The sequence below is a fragment of the Pyxicephalus adspersus genome, chromosome 3 (assembly GCF_032062135.1).
Source record: "Pyxicephalus adspersus chromosome 3, UCB_Pads_2.0, whole genome shotgun sequence".
NCBI lineage: Eukaryota > Metazoa > Chordata > Amphibia > Anura > Pyxicephalidae > Pyxicephalus > Pyxicephalus adspersus.
The window spans coordinates 135,441,506-135,455,577 of NC_092860.1; the positions used below are offsets into that span (position 1 = coordinate 135,441,506).

A 14,072-nucleotide genomic window follows, 5' to 3' on the forward strand; every position below is an offset into this window, starting at 1 on the left:
CTGCAATCTGTACGGAGGACATGGTCTGCGGCTCTGGCCAGTGCGTCCCCCCCAAGCGGGGTCCTTCTTCTGGCCGCGCTGTGGGGAGGGTAGCCAGCCAGAGCCGCAGACCACCGCTGGTCTCTATGCTCTTGCAGCCCACCTGTCAGACGGGGGGTTGGGGACCCCTGCTCCTCACCATGTTTCACATAATACAGTTTTTCCTTAACAAAGCCTTGTGATGTGTGCAGTAGCTGCATTAGTTCAGTCCAATGTTGAAAGTCCATTGTCAAGCAGAACAGCCAATGTACAAGATGTCTTTTGTATTGCCACTTTTAGATATTACTTCGATATTCCAAATTTATCTGTGGTTACCTGGGACAAAGTTTGAAAAATCTGACATCAATAGCACAAAAAATTAGTAGATTATGTATGTTAATGTTGTGATATTCTGTATCAGATAATGGTTAACACAACTGCCTTCTGTCTCCTATATACAGGGTATAACTATTGAAAAACTGGGAAGAAGAGTTCTTCTGATTGGTGGATTTGGGTTGATGACTCTGTTTTTCTGCATATTGACTGTAACGTTAACTTTCCAGGTGAATGTGCATTTAATAGTTTAAAAATATAGTATAGGAGAACGTGCCCCAGGTGGCCATCCCTTGCCCATTTATAATGTATATAATTTGCTCTTAGCTGACAGCACACGGCATCCTTTGTTCTAGAATACTTCCCTTTTAACCTGCACATACGTTGGCAGCTCCCTTGGTGGTTCATGGACAGCATGTGGAAAGCACAATAATCTGAATGGAAAATGCTGTGCTTGTCTGAGGGAGAATCTAAAGAACTTGTAAACAAAGGCCAGGTCTACTATTCTTGCACTGTAGATCCCATAATGAATTGCCAGCATCATATCATTCTGTGTTCATCTGTGGCTTTGACATTCACATGAAACATAACTTAATTTTGTGACAATTTTCCATTAGTTTCCTACAGGCCAAATGTTTGTAGGTACGTGACAATTGTAAGTTTACCTGAACATGTTATATGTCATCTACCTAAACCTTAGCTATTCATATGAACCAGGACCTTTATGACATGTGGCACCAAGTGTGTCTGGAAGAAAGTGTCCATTTAGACAAAAGTGTGAAGTCATGTTCAGATGTTGGACAAGAAAACCAAGCTTATAATCATCACTTTAATTTATTTAAAAGTTGCTCAGTTGGGTTGATTTCAGAGCTCTGTGCACTCTAATGAAATTTCATACACACCAAACTTGTCAAACAATGTCTTTAAGTTCCTGGCTTTATGTACAAGGATACAGCCATGATGGCTTTTCTAAACTGTTATGACTAGATTGGAAGAGTACAGTTGTCCACTACTGGGCCACTGATCATTTCAGTACCCTTCAGTGGAAGCACCGTAATTTAAGAGCCATGTCCTCGTACTTTTCGAATAGGCCACCCAAATCCATCTCACCTTTTAAATATATTAAATGACATATTAAATGTCACATGATAGATATACATTAAAATATTTTTATTAAGTTATTTTTTAGGAGCTACAGCTAAAATGTCAAACTTTCTCTGGTGCATTCCCTATCTAAACTACATACACTTTAAAAAGCTGTGCCTAGAAGATGTAGGCAGAGAGTAAAGGGTAGTTGTTTGAATTGTATGTGATCTCTGTGCAGTTAATCCTCTACCACTACTGACTTACCACATCATAATTGTTTCTCGGTGTGGAGTCGGTCATCTCTGCATGCCGTGGTAGAGCCATGGCTTTGCTTCTCCATATCAGACCATCCAGCTAAGATAACAGTGAGTAGTACAATCATGGCATTACCAAATCTCACTATAGCTTTCCAGAAACTACCAGTCAAAAGCAGCAGTACCCTGGATTTCATACTGCAGATATATAACTATGAGGCTGTATGTAATATATACCTAGGCACACTTACATTCCAGGTAGTGTACCTTTTATAAAAGGAAAAAAAGTCAAAAGATAGATAAGTTATGGCTTAGGAACAATGAACATTCTAGATGTTCCTTATCATAAACTGAATATAAACTTTTCAAGTTCATGTGCATTTTATTTTAATTAATTGTAATTTTTACTTCCTAATATTATAAATACAATTTATTCTTTTTTTCCAGGACAACACATCATGGCTACCATACATTAGCATAGTGTGCATTCTTAGTGTAATCGCATCATTTTGCATCGGACCAGGTAAGATTCATCTGCATTATTTATCAACTGATGACGCAAGCAGCAATTATATTAAAATTACATTACTTTATCGGCTTTTTACTTTCCTTCTAGCCACAATGTTAAATGAAACATGAAGCTTGTTAATGCCAATTATTTTTTCAGAGATTGAACATTTATAGGAAAATTAACTCAACCTGTTTATCCTCAATTGCTTTTCAACTACTGAAAAAACTTTAGTGTTACAGAATACAGTAAGAACGTACATATATATATATATATATATATATATGTAATGCTTCACAATACAAAGTGTTTTAAATATGTTTAATTAGGTACTGTATCTAGATGTGATATGCATGCCTGGACTGATATTAATAGCCTGGTTTTCTATAAGTCTCAGGGACAGGTTTTCGAGCTCCAGCCTCAGACATCTCAAGGATAAACTTGTCTTTTCTATCATGTTAGTAAATTGTATCTTGATTAGAGCAGGTTCTACAGCAGTAAAAGGAGAAGCTTTGCCATGGTTAAAGGGGCAAGAAAACTGGGTTGGGTTGGAAACTTTTAGCCAATAGCTGCTGTGTGCCAAATAACAGGCTGCAAATAACATTTTTCCTTGGGGGCTTTATGTTCTCTTCTCCAACCACTTTTGCATTTTTATGAACAGCTTAAAATTAAAGTCCAGGCAGATTTGAGACACACTAATCTGTTTTTATTTATACATTAGAAAATGTATTTTTCTAAGCGCCAATATATCAGTCCTTTCCTAATTTTAACCAGGAAAAGAGGAAGCAGCACAATGGCCCTGATTTATTAAAGCTCTCCATGGTTGGAGACAATACACTTTCACCAGTGAAGCTGGGTAATCCAACAAACCTGGGATGGATCTGGTCCAGGATTCAAAGCATTTGCTAGCAAATAGCAAATGATATTGAAGAAATCCATTCCAGGTTTGCTTGATCACCTAGCTTCACTGGTGAAAGTGTATTCTCTCCAGCCCTGGAGAGCCTTAATAAATCAGGCCCAATGAGTCAGTCAGCCCTGCTGCAGTGCACATGTTCTTAACAAGGAACATGCTGATAGGATGAAACAGCAGACTGACAAAGAGATGAGCTTATCAGTCTGCTTGTTCTGCTTTTATTGTTTTATTTTGTTTTATTCACTAGAAAAAAAGCTATGGTATTTAACTGCAGCAGAGAATAATCAGGTCATCTGCCCTTCTGGACTGACATTCAATAGATTAATATTTTTGATCAAAAATACATGCTTCTCATGTTTATTGACTTTATTTAAAGTAACCTGAGGCTTTTATTATAGTCATACCTTTACACTCCTATATGTGTATTTGTCTCTAAATTTTCTGCTATGTGGGCAAGATAAAACAAAATGAAGTTTTCAACTTTTCCTACATTTCCTTTTTAACGTTGCCATAGGCTTCCCTAATTACAGTATATTTTACAAAACACAGTATAATCAACCAGCAAAAACTTATAGGAATAGTGAACTGACTTTGACTCCAGAGTGAACTCTCTGAGTTAATCTCCAGCGGAAGAAGAGTTACCATGCTCCATGATTTTCCAGTGACAGTACCGTGGATTAGACTGACTCTGTCGGGGCTTTATACTGCAGATTAAAATACTGCCCGAGTTATTTTTATCTGAATGGTTCAGCAGTCAGCTCCAAAGACTGGGACACAGATTAACATATTTTTGTAAGTAAGGCGGAATGTAATAATAATAATAGGTTGTAATAAGGTGCACTACACACTGACACATGCACGCTGGGGGCAAACTTCCCGTGCAATGCATAATCTGTAAAATGGTCAGGGCAGAGAGTATTAAATACACTGCAATTATACTTTGTTTCTATAATTAAAATGGCAATAACGATGAAAACATCTAAAATAAATAAAATAGAATTGTTAACACAGAGCAGCAAACAATGTAAAAAACAATAAATATAATTAACACTTTGGTTTAATTTTTTTGTACACTAATTCATCTAGTAGGATAATTACACTTTTTTAGTACATGGCACTATCACATACTGCTTAGACTGTCAAAGGATTTGCATATCTGCAAGTATAATGGTACATAAATATAATACACATTTCTTAAAGAAAAAAAAAAGATTTTAATGTAGGTATGTTTCTTTCCTATATTATACACTAGAAAATTCCTATTCTTGCTTTAGATCTACTTTGTAGATCCATTGCAGGGCTCTGGCCCTGTTTTATTTAGGCTCCCCAAGACTTGAGAGGATACACTTTCATCATTAAGGCCGGGTGATCCAGCAAACCTGGAATGGATCTGATCCAAGATTCATAGCATTTGCTAGCAAATAGCAAATGACTTTGAAGAAATCCCTTTCAGGTTTGCTGGATCACCCAGCTTCACAGATGAAAGTGTATCTTCTCCGGATTTAGAGAGCTTTAATAAATCAGGCCCTATGTGTACAAAAAAAAGGCCTAGACACATCCAGGTCCTCCCAACTATTCATTTATATAGCTTGTCTGCAGTCCTTTGCATGGCTGGGGCAACCATTATAACAGACCACAAAGCAGAACCACTCAGTGAATGTTTTCAAAGTAGGGTTGAAGATAAATATTTGGCATGTAATGCTTCCAGATGGGTCCACCCTTGCCATCCACAGCCAGTTGGTTGCACTTCTGGCTCTTCACTGTGTACTACAGGTAGTCCCCGTGTTAAGGACATCCGACATACGGACGACTCCTAGATATGAACCAGGCTTCCTTGCTTGCTCCTGTGCAGGATGGAGGTGTGGAGGGGATGGTTTGCATGACTTGAGGAAGAAATCTTTTCCTAAACACAGCTGAGGTTGTGGGTGATCTTAAGGGGGTGAGCTCTTTCTGCAGCCTCTTGTAACTCTTTAATGATCAAGACAAACCCTGCAACCCTCCTTTTTGCATGTCAAGCTTGCTCCAGAAGTTAATAAATGTCTGGGCTCCATAAAGTTTTTTTTTTTTTGCTTTGTTTGTGATTAACTAACAGTGAGAATTTTATACAGTAACTGACACTACGCTGCCTAATAATATGTTGAGACAAACATCTGTCCTAATTGCATTTAATAATGTATTATACCTGTTCCAGCTTACATACAAATTCAACCTAACAAACCTACAGTCCCTATTTCGTGAGTAACCTTGGGACTACCTGTATTTTACAACCAGAAAATTTATGGCATCAATCTAGCAATAATAAAGTATTTGAGTGTATGGGTTATGTTAAGGGGAGTAGGGGTAAGACTAGGAAAAAGCTGTCTTTTAAAGAAAACCCTTTGACTTTACCCTATCTTTCCTGATCTGCATACCTGTTTTAGATTTGAACTTCAATTATAAAAGCCAAAGAGCCAGGCAACCATCACGTGAAAATGGACAGTGGTGGTCATTTGACTAAATTGGGTTCTGTCTTGTGTACTACATCCTGTAGAGGGTTACACATCTCAAGCTATAAAACATATCCTACCTGTAGTTTTTATGGCGTATTCTCTTGGCTTTATATCTTTTAAAAAGACAATTTTAAATTAGAATCTTTTTTTCTAAATTTTCTTGTTGGTAGCTGTGCTGCTTTAAAAACAGTAATCAGAATGAGCAATCATTATTATTTCAGTACAGGGATGATGCCATCTCTTGAATAATATACATGAGACATACTTCAAGTATATGAAATGAATGACTCACATACAGTTAGGTCAATGAATATTTGGACAGAGACAACTTTTTTCTAATTTTGGTTCAGTACATTACCACAATTAATTTTAAATGAAACAACTCAGATGCAGTTGAACTGCAGACTTTAAGCTTTGATTCAGTGGGTTGAACAAAAAGATTGCATAAAAATATGAGGAACTAAAGCCTTTTTTTTTACACAATCACTTAATTTCAGGGGCTCGAAAGTAATTGGACAAATTAAAAAGCTGAAAATAAAATGTTCATTTCTAATACTTGGTTGAAAACCCTTTGCTGGCAATGACAGCCTGTAGTCTTGAACTCATGGACATCACCAGATGCTGGGTTTCCTCCTTTTTAATGCTCTGCCAGGCCTTTACTGCAGCGGCTTTCAGTTTGTTTGTTTGTGGGCCTTTCTGTCCGAAGTTTAGTCTTCAACAAGTGAAATGCATGCTCAATTGGGTTCAGATCAGGTGACTGACTTGGCCATTCAAGAATATTCCACTTCTTTGCTTTAATAAACTCCTGGGTTGCTTTGGCTGTATGCTTTGGGTCATTGTCCATCTGTATTATGAAACGCTTCCCAATCAATGTAACTGCATTTAGCTGGATTTGAGCAGACCGTATGTCTCTGAACACCTCAGAATTCATTCCGCTGCTTGTGTCCTGTGTCACATCATGGATAAACAATAGTGTCCCCGTGCCATGGCAGCCATGCACACCCAAGCCATCACACTGCCTCTGCCATGTTTTACAGATGATGTAAGAGATACTTATATTACAATGTCAGGAGGTTCTCCTTTGCCGGGCATCTTCTCAATGATTGCAGCGGTGGCTGCATTCATTGAGAAGAGTGTGGGATCCCCGGGGCACTGGAGGTTAATTAACCTCTAGTGCCCCGGGAATCGCAAACAGGAGGATTCCCAGGGCTGAATGCAGCTCTGGGAACCCTCCTGTTTTAATTTCCTCTTCTGATGGTTTCGCGAAATCGGTTTGCCGAAATTTTGCGGAACCATTGGAAGTTCAAGGAAGACAACATTGAGCCTTGAAGGGGGAAAGGGGTCAGAGTGGGTGAATCCTCATTTTGGATTCTGTTTGTCAATGTTAGGAGCAATGTTCCTTTTTGGATCATTTTGAACTGGGGATTTAGGATTTTAGGATAATAAGGGCTCTATTTATAAAACAGGGGACCTGACTTTTCCGCAAACATTCCCTGGTGGGAATCAATTACTGCCATTGAAACACATATACCTGGAAAATTCCCACGAGAGAATATTTGGGGGAATGCCTGATTCCCTGTTTTGTGAACAGAACCCTAAGTGTATTCTTTTCACTCTTTTTGTCTGTCTATAGAAATCTGGCAGGCAACTACAAGAGTATTGGCTTAATTATTAAAATAGCAATACCTGCATATGTTTCATAATGGAATTTATGCTGATAAGATTAGATACTTCTGCTGGTATTTAGACTCCAGCTGTCCTTGTAAATAGCAGTACAAATTCCATCTAACCTTTTATGCGTAGATGAAATTATACTGCTTACAAAGGCTCACGTGTCTCCTAATTCCCAGGTACACTGTAAGCCCGGGATAAATGAATTCTCAGAAGTGAGGGGGCTGATGATAAACAGCTCTGTCTTTTGATGCCAGGAATTCTACATAAAATGTCTAGTACCATCCAAGCTACTCATTTCACAACATTAACATGCAGGCAATTTTGTTGGAACGTTGAGTGTTCCAGTTACAGGTATAATCATTTTCACACCAACACTTTTACATATATTAATTCTAAAATATGTAAAATGTACTGCTTTATTTTTGTGTTAGTTGCAAAATAATGAAAGGTCCGACTCCTAACAAATTAAACATATTCACTTTCCATTTACCAGCAAGTGTACTGTCTAGGAGTGTTTAACCCTGAAAATGTCAGCAAATAATACATTTGACAGTAAAATCATGTTTGGGGGTAAGAAATATGTGCCAGTAAGGCCACAAATATTTATATTTATACATTTATATATAATATTAAATTTATACATTTGTATATATTAATAAAGTTTTGTTACTTAAACATTTTTAGATAGAATTTAAAAGCAACGCATTCCTCCTTTTCCCCCTAAGATTTATGTGGGCTGACACCAATGCATATACTCTGAAGAAGTAGAGAGTGTCTTGAGAGGGGTGTCACAAAAAGCCGAATCCCTGTCCAAGCAACAGTACCTGATGCTAATGTAAATAGAGTTTTTCAGCTCCTCTAGGGAGAGGTTAAAATTAAATTTGTATTACATCATTAATCAGCATATTTTTTTTGAGCTAAGACACAGAAAGCCCTGGAGTGACCATCCCTGGAGTCCTCAGCATTCTTAAATATTTAGGAATGTGGAAGACAGGTCAGACATCTTCCCTAGGTAGAGGTTGTTCAGCATCATCCAGCCCTCCCATCCCCAAACTTTCTTCCTTAGCTATCTGTGCCCCTGATAGGGATTTATTGGTATGGTATGGTATTGGTATAGGCAGCATGGTGGCTCAGAGGTTAGCACTCTGGCCTTTCCCAGTTTCGAATCTCAGCCAGGACATTATCTGCATGTAGTTTGCAGGTTCTCCCTGTGTCTGCGTGAGTTTCCTCTGGGTACTCCGGTTTCCTCCCACATCCAAAAAAGCATGCAGTTAGGTTAATTGGCTACCCTCCAAAATTGACCTTAGCATTTATTAAAGGCATTTGACTATGGTAGGGACATTAGATTGTGAGCCCCCTTGAGGGACAGCTAGTGACATATGGACTATGGACTTTGTACAGTGCTGCGTAATATGATAGCACTATATAAATTCTGTATATTATTATATGTTTGTGTTGTATTATATTGTTCATGCAATTGGACTGAAACAAGTGAATGGTTTATATTTCAAACTGCACTGTAGCTATTTGTATGAACAAAGTGTCTAAATGTGTAATATACTGTGACATTTCCATCAAGATAAAGATACAAGTAAAAAACAATCAAACTATTAGGTAAAAATAAATAATTTAGTACGGTGCCAAAAGAAGACATTCTTCTATTGCGTGTTCCCAAGGAATTGTGACATTTAACTCACACTTGTATTTGATTTAGAATAGAAGTGTTGTGATTATAAAAAATCATTTACTGAAATACAATAGGATTTTTTTATTAAAACATTCCGTAATCCCTAAAAATTTTATAAATCATTTCTAGCCCTCAATTTAATGTATTTTGAATAATACAATAAGATCTATTCTAAACAGTAGCTGTCCAGATAAATACAATTATTATATCATGTATTGAAATGTAGTTTGACTGTATGCTTGGAACAAGAATTTGGAGACCTCTGAAATGTTCATTTGTATTCAAGTAACAGAACTGTCGTGTCCCTGTCTGAGTCAATAAGTAACCCCCGACTCCCCTGCTAGATTGATTTTTGTATTTTCTTTTTATTTCTTCTTTTGTGCTGTTCAGTACCATTTCTTGCTGTGAATGGAGCGTAAACCATCCTAACAGATTTGTCCTTTTTATGATGGATTTACTGATACATTTAAAAGTTCTCTGTAGGTATAATATTAAAAAAGCTTTTGAAAGATTGCAAGAGGTCAAACAAATTATTATTTCTGTCAAAAGTAACTGAACCTGTATTGGCTTCCATTATCATTTTTTTTTTTTAAGCCAAATGGAAACTACATTTTTTTAAGGTTCAATTTGAACCTTTTTATTTACTTGGATGTGGCAGTTTTTGCTGTCTTAGTCCATCTTCTGTATTTATATCTAAATGTGTCTTGGTGTTATCTTCCTATAATCTCTTCCACATTAGTACTATGAACCAATCAGATTCTGCTCCAGTGCATATGTGCTAAGGGGAAGCAAACTGAAAATACTGGTTGAACTAATTCACTAAATTCCTTGTATGTTTTAATAAAACCAACTCATTGTGTAAGAGTAGCTGGAATAAAGGTAGAAGTCACATTTATAAATGACAAATAATTTAACCCGAAAATGAAAAACTCACACAAAAAAGTACAAAATGTTACTCACTGACCAATTCATTATTATAATTTTGTCATCAGGATCATTTGGTTATTACTAGTGTTGGTCGAATAGCTCACTATTCGATTCGACAGCTATTTGCTCGAATGTAGCAAAATTATACGGGTGGTCGAATTTCAAAATCAAACACCATTAAAGTCAATAGGAAGAAAAATTTGGGTTTTTTTCAGCACTGTGTAGAGCTTCTATGGCCTCCAAACAGATGTAAAAAGATACATTATAAAAGGATACATAAAAAGATACATAGATGAATGGGGAGACTTGTGCCCATTCATCCCTAGTGCTCTGTGATTGGCTGAGAAATAGGAAATCCTGATGACAGCTCAAGCATCATCAGGATTTCCCTTTCCTCAGCCAATCAGGGAGCAGAGCAATCAGCAGAACTTTACTATGCTATAAGCTCTGCTCCCTTGTTCCCTCCACTATCAGTGGAGCAGAGCTGTCAGCATAGTAAAGCTCCGCTGATTGCTCTGCTCCCTGAGTTGCTGAGGAAAGGGAAATCCTGATATCCTGATGATGCCTTTGCTGTCATCAGGCTTTCCCTTTCCTCAGGGAGCAGAGCAATTTATTTTACTTTATTGCCCTCGTATTGCCTGCGGTTACAGATAATTGAAGGCACCTGTGACCGCAAAGTTCCCACGGTCCAGGAATCCCACAATGACATTATGATTCATAATGTCATTGTCGGATAACCTGTAAAAAATAAAAAAGAAGAAGTTTAAAATAAAAAACACATACAAAATAAATAATTAAAGGAAAAAAAAAATGTTTTTTTTCCTCCCGAATTTTTGCTGTCGAATCCCATGTTTTTCGGGTCGGGTCTACCCGAATTCGAACAGCCATATTGGGTCGAATATAGGGACAACCCGAATTCGAACATCAACACAAGTTATTACACCAGACAGGTACAATGCTAATTTTACATGTTAATTTTGATTGATTGATTGATTGATGATTTTATTATTATGAGATTATTTATTTTTTAATTTTATAGATAAAATATTTGTAATTGGACAAAGACAAATAAAATATTATAAATTAGACATAAGAAGGCTAATACATTTTATAAAGGCATTTTGCAGTGAATTTATTAGGTATTTTGCAGGATTATCATACAGTAAATTCAGACATTATGTTTTTTATTCATTCTTCTTTTGCCAAGAAGTGATCAGCAGTTTTGATACCTTTTTTATCCCCTACACCTGTGCAGAAAATAGAAATATCCAAACCCCATTCTCTTAAATCCTAGCAATCTTCTTTCTCTGATGTGAGCATATTGGTAGCTTTGTATTTGTAATATATGTCGTGTTAATGGTGATTTGGTTCTCCATGTGTCCTGTTAGTGATGATTTACAGAATGGAATCTGTTAAAATGGAAATGTATTGCACATTGGGAGATGTAGTTTTATCATGGCGCTTCATGTCAGTATATTCTGATGTCAGAGTGACTGCTGAATCTCAACCACCGCCTGGTGCTGAAGTGGAGGAGAAAGGGATAGCTATCTTTACAAGACCACAATCTCATTTTCAAGCATTGAAACTCAAACCTATTACAAGGTAAATGAAGGAATGTTTCAGGGTTTGAAATAGAAATAAGTAAAAAATTATCCTAATTCTTGGAGTTGGGCTTTAACAATGCTGTTTTTGTTGGATATGCAGTTATTCACTACAGCTGCACCCACACTGGATACATTGTTACTTGATGGGGCATATTTTTAAATATTTTCACCCAAGATTCACACAACCTTCTCCCAGTATTCAATTGAAAAAAGGTTTGCTCTTTTCTAAAAACATTTATAAATAGACCGCCATAACTAATTAGTCTAGCTAACAGTGCTTTAATTGTTGATGCAGTGTTTTAATTGTTGATGGTGATTCAGCCTCTCGAGATTTGTATCTCCCTACCATGGATCCCTCTTCCCATCCACCATAGAATTATCAGTGTTTCTTCCAATGTAGTGGTGGTCTCCCACCATATGCAGCATCCTCCATGTTAGGAAATAGATTAGAAATATTCCTAGACCTTGAGGAGAGAATAGACAAAAGGGCTAAATGATGGAAGGGAAAGAACAGGTACAAAAGGGTTACTGGATGAGAGGAGTTGCAAGGGGTTGTAATAAGAAGTGTCTCAGGAATATTCTAGAAAAGTTGGCTGGAGGAGAAAGTTGTCCTGCCCACCCTTTCTTGGGTTTTAGTATTTGGTTATGAGTTCTTCTTGTCACTACAGCTTGATGGTTTTGAGTAGTTTACTAGAAAAAAATAGGGCAGGTGGCTCCCTTTTGGCAGGTTGTTGATTCTACCTTGGGCTTAGTTACTTTGTGGAGTCAATTGGGGTGCAGCTTGGGACAAAGTTGACCTTGAGTTATGTGTTAACGATCAATGCAAATTCAATGATCCTCTCCTGTCAATAACTTGTTTTGCTTAACTATTGGTCATGCTATTATTATTTTTTCTTTAATAAAAGGTTCCTTTGGAAAATCCAGTGTCACACAGTCAGTATCTTTGGGATATCTGAAAAGATGGGTATTGAGGAATCCTTTAGTCAAAATGAAAGAATGGGAACTCAACAAAGCCAGATGTTCAGCCTTGTTTATTTCATAAAACTCTAAAAATCTTTGCAAAGAAAATAATAAACCAAAAAATGGTCCAACCTGACATCCTTTATCTGAAATAATAAATTAGGTTAGGTTAAGCCTTTGATCTGAACACAAATTCAGTGTAAAGATCTTACATCATGTAATCTGTGAATAGCTGTACGTCCTTGAGATGTCGTATATGTAGGCTGATTGTTTTCAGACAGGAGTGGGTTCAATTTCCTATTACTGGAAGGTGTGGGCACTTATCCTTGGGTGCCCCAAGCGCAGTACATTTCTGTTACAATAAACTCTGTTGCAAAGAACAGTTCATTGTTACTACCGGATCCTAACGTAGCATAGAAGGTTGTATGTGTCGGATGAGATGCCTAAATTCATACTGATGAAAGGAAACAAAATTGTGGCTTAATCACATTAATCACATTAAATCTGCATCTTTGTCCATGCTACCTATAGGCACATCCTACAGTAATTCATGGTAAATCCATTTATTTTAACAGATTCTAGCTCAGGTTATGATGTCCACACTGACACTCATATACTCCACCTAGCTGCCGCACTATTTAATCCTTATTCTTGCCCCTATTCATATCTTTTATTGGCACTGAAAATGGGACTGCAAGTTTACCAGCCATTTGTTCCTTGGAGTTCACTTTTTTTTTGACACTAACTGTATGTGCACAGCATAGGTCCCACAGCAGAGAACCACCGAACAAGGGGCATTTTGACATTTTTGGCAATTTTGACAGTTCCACAGAGCAATCAGGTGGATAAGAATGCCTTTTGTAGAAGGAGCATTGCCTGTCCCTTTCTGAAATAAAGCCGTCCTGACCACAAATTCTTAACTGGAACTTTAGTTACACTTTAATTTATATGGAAATGTATACAAGAGCCCAGTCCAAACCTATGGATAAACGAACAGAGAAAGATCTAAAAGCTTAACTTATCATATACCTGACCATAGAAGATTATCTAATTGAGTGAATATGCAAGTGTGAAACTGAAAAAGAAATGTGAGATGAGTAACAGAAAGCACATTAGGAATAAAAATTTAGCAGTAATCTGTATTAGGAAAAGAAGCTATAGCAGACTAAGCTGATAAAAGGCCAGCATATGCAGGACTATATGAGATGTAATTTAGGAATGGTGCAATGTGTATGAGCAAGGAAAGGAAATAAAAGACTAATAAAGCAGCATTGCTGTTTACCGGTTCTTCTGACAGCTTTAAGAAATTTTTTACTGCACATGATACTTGTCCAGGTGATGAGATTGCATTGCTATAGGAGTAGATGAAAATAAATAATAGGATAGAATAGGAGTGGATAAATATAAGTATTAGGGTAGAATAGGAGTGGATGAATATAAGTATTAGGTAGAATAGGAGTGGATAAATATAAGTAATAGGATAGAATAAGAGTGGATGAATATAAGTATTAGGGTAGAATAGGAGTGGATGAATATAAGTATTAGGTAGAATAGGAGTGGATAAATATAAGTATTAGGGTAGAATAGGAGTGGATAAATATAAGTAATAGGATAGAATA

At 37.0% G+C, this 14,072-nt stretch overlaps 1 protein-coding gene across 1 annotated transcript in view; it reads left to right on the forward strand.

Moving 5' to 3' along the window:
- SLC2A9 (solute carrier family 2 member 9) overlaps window positions 1-14,072 on the forward strand; it is a 163,392-nt gene that overhangs the window by 102,186 nt on the left and 47,134 nt on the right. Inside the window, 2 exon segments of the mRNA XM_072406441.1 lie at window positions 480-581; window positions 2,139-2,214. Of these exon segments, the coding sequence (XP_072262542.1) occupies window positions 480-581; window positions 2,139-2,214 (178 nt within the window).